The sequence below is a fragment of the Trichogramma pretiosum genome, unplaced genomic scaffold, assembly GCF_000599845.2.
Source record: "Trichogramma pretiosum strain Unisexual culture from Peru unplaced genomic scaffold, Tpre_2.0 scaffold59, whole genome shotgun sequence".
Taxonomy (NCBI): domain Eukaryota; kingdom Metazoa; phylum Arthropoda; class Insecta; order Hymenoptera; family Trichogrammatidae; genus Trichogramma; species Trichogramma pretiosum.
In genome coordinates, this window is record NW_019641668.1 from 843,640 (window position 1) to 855,519 (window position 11,880).

Below are 11,880 nucleotides of genomic sequence, written 5' to 3' on the forward strand. Positions count from 1 at the left end.
TCAGTCTCGTACCTATATAAGACCTTTGCTATACATCTATCTAATTCGGGCGAGAGCCTTTACGGGTTGCGATTTATCTCACGACCTTTAATGTCTTTTCAAATGTGAGACATTTGAATTTTTCGACATTTTTGCCGCGCCACGTGTGCAGTAAGCGAACTCCTCGAGAATCGAGTTGGATAATCACTGACACTTTCATCTCTTTATTTTTTTCTCTGCAACTGCGAGCTTCGGTGGATCGCTGTGCAGTGCGTGGCCTGTAAAAATGACGATAAGACGTGACTAGCGATCGGTACTACTATAAAATTACTTTATGGCTTCCACTTCCATTATGATTAGAGTTTATTGTACGCGCCGCAGTGGCTTTTTTCTCGACTTTATCGCATTGCCTGAAAATAACGTAAAAAAAGGTATTTTGCGGTAATTGCTTTCGAATGGGTTGAACATAACATCCAATGTGTCATCGCGCGTCGAGCTTCGGATCTATATGAACTCACGTATTTATACGATCCTTAATGAAATTTTCATTTATATACGTATGAACAGATGCTCCGTGGCACGATATACAGTCCCAATTTTTGAAAATAAAATCACTGATAGCTCTCTCGATATAGCACATGACCCAAGGCGTTGGAATACGTTCGTACGTGCTGTACGTTTTCGAAAATGAACCAATATTTATATTTTCATGTATTACGTCTTTGCAACGACGGTTTAATTAACTTGATGTTTTTTTGCTGCAGGTATGTTTCCGCACAGTGCCAATGTATCTAATCTTAAAAATCGTGAGTAGTAGTTTATATATTATCTATCAATACTAACTGATTTTTGGTGAAAAAACTAACGCTTATATTGTAATGCAGCGGAGCGTGTTACATTAATTATGCGTTGTTGTCTTTGGAGGGAAATTAACTTATCCTTTGATTCGCCACGGCATAAATACGAAGTTGCCCACGTTGGTTCGCGATAATGCAACTTTTTTTAGATCAAAAGTATTCTTCGACTTTTCTTTAATGGACATTATTTGCGTCTATGCTCCTTCGTTTTTCTCCCTCTCCCTCATCCTTTCACTTTTTTTTCTTCATTGCCTCGGCGAGATAGAAAAGATCGCTTATTTGGCATGAACACCTCTCAGTAAGTGCTGAAAAGAGGCGTCACAAGAGAGCACAGCAGAAAGAGAGAGATTAGCCGGGGAAAATTTATCTCAATCTTCCTCTCGACGAAGCGGCTGAATTGATCGATTTTACACGAATTTACATCGGTGCTTTCCATGCCGACTTCTGGATAGCAATGCTCGATTTGCAGTTGATTTTTTTCTTTTAAAATAATATATCTCTCTTTCGCACGAGCGATCGTGCATGTTTGCTCGTCTAGAAATGAAAGTGTTGAATTTCTAACGCTGATATTTCAGAGCACTCGATGAAAAAGTGTAAAATCAATTGATTCGAAAAAGTCATTGATTCATTTGTAATTTTTGTAAATTCATGCTGAAGGCTCGACAGTTATCTTCTCATTCGATGCGTTATTTTAGCGAGCGTCAATTTTCAGTAGTTGAAACAACTGTCTCTTATAATAGATAACAATATAACGTCGAAAAAGTCTCTCAGGGTTGGAGCTATTTAAAAATATTTCTCGAGGAATGTCCTGACGTTGACAGAATGCAAAACAGGGCCGAGTCGTGGTGGGCAAAAGTGACAAAAGTAGAAAAGCGGAAAAAATGGCTAAAAGAATGCCGCAGTTGGAAATATCCTTTGTCAAGCCGGGTAGAAAAGCGGGTCAAGCAATAAAAGTCGATCGGTCGAGCCTCAGCGACGCGTATATCGAGGAGAAAAAAATGTTATACGCTCAGGGCTGCGCTATTACATCCCCTTGATGGCGGTTATTAATATTTAATTCAGGAATTAGAGGCAGGCGGGAGGGAGCAGGGAGCGTATACAATATACATGCGCAAGGTGCAGGAGAGAGCCTCGAGTCTGCTTCGCGAAAGAAAGATCGCCTCGGTGGTGGCGGCGGTGGCAATATGGTTGAAGCATCTCGTGAGTCGTGGCGCGCTGCAGCCTGTATATAGATCTATACTGTACGGAACGCCGGAAAAGTGCAGCGGTCGTCGACCCCCTTGGCGCAGGGTAGTAGATCGTACGTGTAAGTGTGTGTGTGTGCGCGCGCGTGACGTAACCCCCCGCGCTTACACCTATACGAGGCTATAAGCGAAGCAAGTACACAGAAGAGAGCAGAGAGAGAGAGAGAGAGAGAGCGGAAAGAGGGGAAGCAGTCGGCTCACGACTCACGGGTATATAGTATATAGCATGTAGCATAGAGATGCGGACGGAGGGGAGCCGGGGCAGCCTGGCAGCCTGGCAGGCGCGCGCGTGCTCTTCGCTCGGCGGCTGCTATGGAAATCGATCGCGTGTGTAGCGCGTACTCTACGTCGGGGGCAGGCCTTGCTCTATCTCGTCCGTACGTACATACACACACTCTATAATACGGAGCAGAGCGAGCGAGCGCGCGCATACAGCAGCAGCAGGCAGGCAGGCAGGCAGGGTTCAGAGCCGCGTTCAGCCATCCGATTGCTACGCTGCTGCATCGCTCGAGCACCTATACACCTCTACTGACTCTACTCTCTGCGCTCGCCGCCGACGACGTAGTGCTGCTATAGCACTGCTGCCTACTGCTGCGCCGCGCGAAACAACTCCGAGTTGCCTTTAGTCGCTTTCCAACGCTGCCGACGAGCGAACGTTGCGCTCGCGCGACGACTCTTTCTCTCTTTTTCTCTCTCTCTCTCTTACTATACATACGTATAAACAACAACCAAGTGCGCGCGTGTGTACCCGTGTAGTTTGTGTGCGTCGTGACGAGTGACCGAGCCGGCTCCTAATACAGCCTATCTCTGCACGTAACATATAACACTAAAGATATATATACGCGCATGCTAGCAGCTCAGACTTGTGTCGGCTTTAAATATAAACCCGCGGGCGCTGCGAAGCTCGCCACTCCGTTTCGACGACGAGGCGGCGGCGGCAGCAGCTCGATGCTTTTTTGCCACACGACCGGGAGCCTGCCGACCGCTCGAGCTTATTTTTAGCGTCGCGCATCGAGAGGCATTTTTCACTTCTTCCTTCCTCGGACTATTTTATTTTCGACATGAAGTAATCCGAGTCGACGTCGTCATCGATTTCTGTCTGAATGCCTGCGAACGAGCCGAGGAGTGCTCGTCTTCACGCTCGACTTGCAACTATCGTCTGCCGCTGACTCTCCTCCTCGTCGTCGTAATATAGTTTGTTTGTGACAACACATCGAGTTCTAGTCAAAGTGTCCATTCAGTGGCTGTGATTTTTAATTATTGTTCCCTGTGACTTTTTTACCGTGAAAAAATGTATGCGAGTACGCGAAATACTGTGCAGAAGAAGCAGGCCCTGCCGAGCATGAATCTGCTCGACCTGGCCAAAATTTTGGACCAAGAGTTCGGCACTTTGGGTATGTTCATAACGTCAAATTTTTTATCTTTTCAGTTCTTCACTTTTTCTCTTCACTTTTTCCTCGATGCATAAATAAAGTCTGTGGAACGTGATAAACATTGCCGTCGTCGAGATGTCAAGTCTGGCATGATAAAACAGTGCCGGTAATGCAGGACCGTCCAATTAGCCGTGCACTTTTTTGTCGTCTGCATACGCGATCGACTGCGAGGACACGTCAATTATAAGTTCATTTGCCTTCTACGCTCATGCACTTGTTAAATATAGTTTATCGTGTCGAAATACTTCCAGCCGACTTCAATCGTTATCTTATCCGTTACTTCTTTTTATCTCCTGTACCTACGCCGTATCAGCGAGCACAGAACTTTTTCTCGCTGGCACAGTCTCTAATGTTGACAGTGAAAAAAAAAACTTATCTGGCGATATACGGTGCCTGTTAGTTTTCATGTTTCACGCATCGATTTCGGAAACGTAATCGCTCGGAAGAAACATAATCAGGTGCGGGCCGACGCGCCATCTGCGGTAAACACGGAACTATATTGATCACAGCTGATGCGAATCAACCATGTCAAGGAAGAAAAGTAACGCAGAGAAAAAGGAGTCAAAACATGACGACGACGCGTTAGTGGCTAATTACAGCGAAGCGCGACCCGCTCGTTACTCCGAAATTTCGCCCGATTTTATTATTTTTCTGTCTATCTCGTTGCTTAATGCAATAGCAAGCGCATCGATTGCTCTTTAAGGTACTTTGGGCGTGGGAACATTATTTTTCTTCATCATTCGACCAAGATGCTCTTCCCTGTATAAAAATTACTCTTCCTTCGAGCGACTTGTCAGTAAATTAAATTATCACCAAAGAAGATCAAATTTACTATGTCGTATTAAAAAAAAAGTGGCAAAGCAAACTCGTAAAGAAAAAACCAAAATTCATTTGTAATTTTAAATATTTATGAATGGATCAGATTGTGATTTCGTGTTATTTTTTCGCTGCTAAAAAAGCAAGTCAAGTGTCCTAGACTTTTTATAATTAAAATGTACGAGAGAACAATAAGTAAATTCAATCAAGTAGCTACCTTTAACCTACACATAACAATATCTTTTCTTTCGTACGTCTTGAGTCTCTTATTTTCTACAATAGACTAAAATTTTTTGTAGCGTCCTGCCTTTTGCTTTACTCTCGTTCTTTCTCTTTCTGTTTACATGTTTTTGTGTATTTGTGCTCGTGTGTTTGTGAGTATATATAGTAGTTGTTGCAGTTCACGAGCGCTGCACTTGCCTTCCACTAAGATCGATACGGGCAGACCAAGTTGGTTTCGCACACGTATATATTGTATATATTATGCATCCGTGGCTATATAAATATATGTGCAGCTGAACTAGTAATATATATTATTATATTCATATCAAGAAAACCGATAAAAACGTCATTTTAAACGCTTTGTTATTACACTTTTTTAATCAACGCCTTGGCAAAAATTTCTCGTTCACGAAGAGATGGGGTTGTGCGAGCCCATGGGGGAGAGGGAGGAAGGGAACGGGAGGGGGAGGGGGGTTGGTCAGGTCACGCGATATCCTTAGTTGCTGTTCTGGGTATGATAACTCTTCGTTATAGTGTCAGGGATTCGAGCCCTCTCTTATCTCGAGCAGCGCGTCTACCGGCGCTCTCCCTCTCTCCCTTCTACATGTTTCTTTTTCACTCTAGCATCCCGGAGGAATTACCTCCCGCGCGCTCTCTCTCTCGTTCTCATTCTTCTCTCGCTCGATTGTAGTTTTTAAACAATTATTAAGTGTACGAAAGTAATAATCACCCCGAAAGCTCTCAATTTTCCTTAATGAATTTCCGTCTCATAATTGCGTAATGCATTCTCCGTCCTTTCTGCTTTTAGCCTAATGGAAATGTAATTATTAGGATAACAGGATCGATACCCGCTAGCTTCGACTCAATTCCGCGATGAAAATCGACGAAAAAAATTGCGCACCCGGTGGATAACGATGCCAGTGGATATAATACGTACGTAAATCGCGTGTACAAACACACTTAGTAGCAAAGAGCTACACGTTACGTACTACGCGCTTGTTATTCATTGAGTTTGTACATTGCAAGGAGAAGAGCAGCGTTGACAAGAGCTCCTACGCTCCCGATACTTTTGATTGGCTCGGGGCACATCGTAAAATAATAAACACTTTCCCACGAGCGCGAGGCGTTGCAACTAAAACACTACCTCAAAAGAGATCGACGTCGCCGTCACCGTCTATGCCTCATAATTGATATATATGTGTGTGTACAGTCGCGTCTGTGTCTACTTATACATGCACGTTACAATACTTAGTAATACGGAGCAGCAACAGCATCAGCAGAAGAAGCGCAGACGACTCCCGAAGGCATCGACCTCTGTGAATCAAAAATTCGCGAAATCATCGGTCGCGCTTTGACTTCCGGGGATAGAAAAATAACATACGACGCTCGCTCGGTTACTCTCTCTCTCTCTCTCTTTCTCTCTCGCTTTTTCTCACGCACACACTCTCCTGAGCGCTGTATGTATAAGTGATGACTGCAGTCGTCGTCGTCGTGGTCGTTGTCGTCGCATCGCATCGCATTTCTTTTTCGGCCTTTCGCACCGTCACAAGCTCGCTAGCACTCGTGCTTGCATTATTAGCTCTTGCTTCGACTCTTTTTCCTTGACATTTTTTCGACTGCAACTAAAAAATGGATACTCAAGTGAGAAGAGCGCATTTCTCCTTTAAGCAGCCCTGTAGTGAGTGATAATTGTCACAAATAAATAGTGATTGTTTTCATAATAAGTGCGGTAAATATTGACATTTGTTTTTCGGCTCACCATTTTTGCCGATTTTTCGTGCGCGGACTTGATCGAGATTTATAAAAAACATGTCTAATTTTGAAAGCTTTAGAATTTACACGTCCTATGTATTGCGTAACAACGCACTAATGTATTTTGGTTTTTCTCCTCGTTTCAGGAAAATCGCCGTTTTTCACGGGATTAGTCGACGATGGTCCGGGTGGTAACCTGCTGGAGGAGCCGGGCGTGCCGGGCGGCGGCGGTGGTGGCGGTGGCCAATTAGACGGCGTCGTACCCGTAGGTGTTTTAGGCCAACCGGGTCATCATCAGGCACCTCTGTCGTCGCCCAGCCGCAGCAGCCCCCACAGTCAGGGCAGCGAGACTGGCGAGCGTTTTTCGCGCAAAGTTTTCGTCGGTGGACTCCCACCCGACATTGCCGAGGGTTTGTTTTCATTTATTGCTCCACTTTTGCCTTTGCTCCTCGCTTTCTTTTTCCCCTCATTTTTACTGATTTTCATTCAATCGTTTGACATTTGCAGAGGAAATAACGTCGAGTTTTCAATGCTTCGGTGCTCTGGTCGTCGATTGGCCCCACAAAGCCGAGAGCAAATCATATTTCCCACCAAAAGGATATGCTTTCCTACTTTTTCAGGTATGCCAACGCACGAAACTATTTATTTACTTCCTTCGGATCGATGGGCGACAAAAACTGACCCAAGTCTATTTTGCAGGATGAAAGCTCAGTGCAACAGCTGATCGATGCCTGCATTCAAGATGAGGACAAACTTTATTTATGCGTCTCGTCGCCAACGATCAAGGATAAGCCCGTACAGATCAGACCTTGGCGACTGTCCGATGCCGATTTCGTATTGGACGCTTCGATGCCGTTGGATCCGCGTAAAACCGTCTTCGTCGGTGGTGTGCCGCGGCCATTGAAGGCCGTTGAATTGGCGATGATCATGGACCGGCTGTACGGCGGTGTATGCTACGCCGGCATCGACACAGATCCCGAATTGAAGTATCCAAAAGGTGCCGGCCGAGTGGCATTCAGTAATCAGCAGAGCTACATCGCTGCTATATCCGCTAGATTCGTTCAATTGCAACACAGTGACATCGATAAAAGGGTAAGACCGATTTTTCACCCTGTATTCTTGTGTGTTGTTATTTTGTCGTGGTTTTACAATAATTTTTATGTCCGACGAACGTTACACGCCAAATTTGCTGAATTTTTATTTCAGGTTGAAGTTAAACCCTACGTGCTAGATGATCAGATGTGCGACGAATGTCAGGGTCAGCGCTGTGGTGGAAAATTCGCTCCGTTTTTCTGCGCCAACGTTACTTGTTTACAGGTATGCTTATACGTACGATCGATAGAGTCACTTCGATTCCCGACACGATTTTTCAAATTCGCTTGTGCAATTGCAACATTCTACGATACTTGAAATAATAAAATTTGCCACGAAATTTCAGTACTATTGTGAACATTGCTGGGCAACGATTCACTCGAGACCAGGTCGTGAGTTCCACAAACCTCTCGTAAAAGAGGGCGCCGATCGACCTCGCGCGGTCCCCTTTCGCTGGTGTTAACCCCAGCCTCAGCCGCTGCAGCAATCGCAATCGACGCAGCAGCAGCCACACCACCACCATCATCATCAACCGCACCAACAACAGCAGCAACAACAATACAACCATCACCAACTCCCACAGCAGCATCATCAGCAGCAGCATCTTCAACGTCGCCGTCGGCTCTAAGAAGCCACCGCAGACGACAACCGAAGCGAAATATTATAATAAGCAAGATAAAACCCCGTTTTACCAGATAGGTAAAAAATCAATCAAGATGAAAAGAAACATTTTATCCCGAGAAATGATAAAAGATCGAGAACATTACGGCGTGTGTGACCTTTCGTGTATCGCGAGCTGCGCGTAAAGCCAACCTTTTCTCTGTACCGTAAAAAATTATCTCTAGAATCTAAGGCTCTTTTAACTCTAATCTAAAAGACGCTGTGAACGCGCAGTTACACATACGCGCTCGAAGCCCATACACGCGTACACAATTCTATTATTATGCAAAACAAATATAATAATATACACACACGAACACACACTCACTCTCGTACACTGATACACACTCTTAAAAAAAAGGAAAAATAAATACACGCTCACACGTATAAGATGATTACCACGTAGGTATTAATTGTAAAATGACGAATGATGAACGTTTAGAAGAGTCTGTGCGGAACGCGAAAATCCGCACATATATATTTATGAACGTTCTCTCTTGACAACTTATATGGACAGAGAGCTCTTTTGAACTAAGAATGTCTTACTCTTGTTCGAATAATGTAGAGCTATTCGAAAATTTTTTCTATGACAAATCTATAAACTAGATTTACCTTCACATAAATGTTTGTCCGCTCTGAAATACCATTTTTTTCTTCAAAGATTTTTGCTGATTCGTTTTGTTAGCAAATGAATATTTCTATCTCAAATTGTCGTCACTCGTGTTGTCGTATTATATGTTTCGTATAAATACTTGCTCGACTATTTTCTTAATTGTAAATGAACTTCGTAGAATGAATTTTTATGATTTCTTATATGCGTAGTGAACGAAGTTTGCATCGGTTTGTTTCTTATATAAAAAAGTATTTAACGAGTCCAAAAGCAAGATATGTACCTGAAAACCGCTAGTAGTTGTGCAGAGAAGCAACGTTTTTTATAATTGCTACTATCTCGTTTTAACTTTTGACGATGCTTCGTTTGCGATCTTAGATTTTTACCAAAAATTATTATAATTGTTAATTGTAAGCAAATTCTTTATATATGAAAATTGAGTAACTTGATTATTAAATTTTTTTCTCGCGTTAACCAGAACTAAATGGAAAAACAATAATTTGTGACTTTCATTTAGATAGCCTCAGTGCTCCAATGAACTTTGTCCCTAACGTGCGATTGCCAATGAATTTACTTTTTGCATGTTTTGTAAAAAATTATGATCTTAATTATAGATTTTATAAAGTCATTTCTAAACGAATAATCTTAAAGCGTTGTATTTGCGATATTTTCCATTTATAAATTAATGTTGTTTTTTATTGTACATTATTTATTATGATTGAGAGATTAAATAAATGTTTTCAAATTTTATATTAAAATTAAAGATATTTTGCTATAATTTTTTTATTCTTTCGATTAAAAAGTGATTTTGTCACAATGAAGCATGATGCCATTAAATTAATAACTTTTTATATCATTGAATATATTGCTCTTTGAACGCATATTTAACTAGTTTTTATAAATTTTGGTATTGATAAATTTGTGTTAAGAAAAGGTTCAATTCTTATACATAACATTGTTAAATATCTATAGTTTAAACTATTCCATTGAGGCTAAATTTGCATTTTTTAAATAGAGACTCATGGGTCAATGAAAAATAATATCGGAACAGTTATCTTTTTCAATCTATCACGTTTTACAAATATGCACATAATTAAAAAATTTCTTTTTGTAAACAAACTGTGCTGCCTAAATATTTAAAAATACTAGTTTAAACTACCAATATAACTAAATATTGGATATCTCAAGGTTTTATCAAAGCATACACTGGAACAATAAGTATTTCGTGGTGTTTGTAAGCTACAACGAACTCATTTTTAGAAAGGTACATTATGCGAATTTTGGCAAAAATCACAATTAAATCGTAGAGTCTTATAAATCAAGTCTTGATTGTAAAAAAATGCGAAACTCGAAGTAAGAAGGCCGACGAAGCATTAACTAAGAACGATAGAATCAGCAAAAAACTTGATCAAGAAAAAACAAATGGAAACATGATAATATGAATTATGTAGGCATATTTAATCGAGAGAATCGAAATAGTGCAATGAGTAGCTCGCCCCTCTTCGTGTACATAATGTAGGAAAAATGGATTGAATTATATAATCTCGCCCTTTAATTAAACATTGCTATATCTGCCCGCGCGCAGGCAGCGCTTGATCGAAATATTCTTTTTTTGTCTATTAGACGAGAAAAAATTGAATATATATACAATACAGTCCCTTAATTAGGCATATATAATGAAAAAAAATTTACTGAAAAATAAGAACTTTAAGTACGCATTTACATATTTGCTGACACACTAAAACCCATACATACACGCGCTCACACACTGACCGACACTTTCTAATCTCGTTGTATATATTAGAAAATATAAACAAACACACGCAATTTTAATAAAAATAATTGAAAGATTTTAACTCTTTTAAAACAATTGCGTAGTTCAAATTCAAGAGAGCGAGAAAAGTGTCGAGCCACAATGTGTGCGCATAGATTCGGAATAAATACTATGCTATGAAAGATACTGACTACGGCGTTGTTCATACAATATAATCGTTATTATAGTTACATTTACTCATAAATATGCTACACATATAAAAAAAATTGATGGAAATTTAGTATTATATAAATATTTTTCATTCGTATTTATATATACTACTTAACAAGCAAGAAAAGGATTAGCCTCAATTTAGAAATTTTTGCGTCAATGAAAGGCAAATGCATCAAAGTTCTGATGAAAAGACGTCGTAGCATTCGTAAAATGTCGTAACGCATGGCAAGGATCATACGTGTAAGCAAGGTGATGTGTTTTTCGCATCCTCCTTTCATTTGACTCTTTTGGTTCAGACGTAATCTCTGCATCCCTACGATACCACTCATTACTTTAAAAAAATTATCATTTGAATCGTACATCAGCTTAAAATGCTATAAACAAAAATATTACAAATTAAATTTTCACTTATCAAAAATATAAGGATAACAAGTATTCAAGAAATACAACATAAGTAAAATGTATGTCGTAACTGTAAAAAACGCGTTTAAATAACAATTTCTTTGTTTAACAATAAATATTAGTAAAGGAAAAAATTAAATAATAATCGTACACAACTATAATCAGACTATTTTTAAGAATAGACAGTCTCGGCGGCGAGACAGTTTTTTTATTTTTATATATCAATTTTTCGAATTTATTATGATACTTTATTTTTTTTAAATAAAAACACTTGAAACTTAGGAAAAAACAAAACACGTTAAAAAAATATGATGTGTAGGTTATAATTATGTAAGGGGCGAAGAACAAAAAATAATGTACATGTATAACATAAAGCACGAGAAATTCGAATAATTTAAAACACTAGAAAAGAGGCTTTCTCGTAGGAAGAAGCCCCGAAAATTTCATAATCTCAAATTAGAAAAGTTGAATTTACCGTTAAAAAATTGTATAAAAATTGGAATAACAAAATCTTATGAACGGAAAAAACGTCGTCATTAAAGATGATTAAATATAAAATTAATCAAATTTTTTGGCTATTGAATCTCTTTCATAGAAAGATGGTACAAGAAAAAAATGATCGTAACGTGGAAAATGAAGATTTTAAAGATGTAATCTCCACATCTATCTATACTTATAAATAAATATACATATATATTTATTTTTTTGGTCTCCTTTTTGTATATATTACTATCAACTTGCCGCTGTAGGATTTTGGTGGCATTTAGGTAAAAATCGCGCGAGTCAAATTCGGACAAATAAATGATCAACATAAAGTATGGTCGCA

General features: G+C 40.0%; 1 protein-coding gene across 1 annotated transcript in view; it reads left to right on the plus strand.

Moving 5' to 3' along the window:
* The window catches only part of LOC106651289 (cytoplasmic polyadenylation element-binding protein 2), an 82,216-nt gene extending 71,591 nt beyond the window's left edge, over positions 1–10,625 (plus strand). Inside the window, exons 4-9 of the mRNA XM_023460330.1 lie at positions 744–785; positions 6,450–6,713; positions 6,811–6,923; positions 7,003–7,395; positions 7,510–7,620; positions 7,742–10,625. Of these exons, the coding sequence (XP_023316098.1) occupies positions 744–785; positions 6,450–6,713; positions 6,811–6,923; positions 7,003–7,395; positions 7,510–7,620; positions 7,742–7,858 (1,040 nt within the window). The 3' untranslated portion in view covers positions 7,859–10,625. The remainder of the gene's footprint in view (positions 1–743; positions 786–6,449; positions 6,714–6,810; positions 6,924–7,002; positions 7,396–7,509; positions 7,621–7,741) is intronic.
* The last annotated feature ends 1,255 nt before the right edge of the window (positions 10,626–11,880 follow it).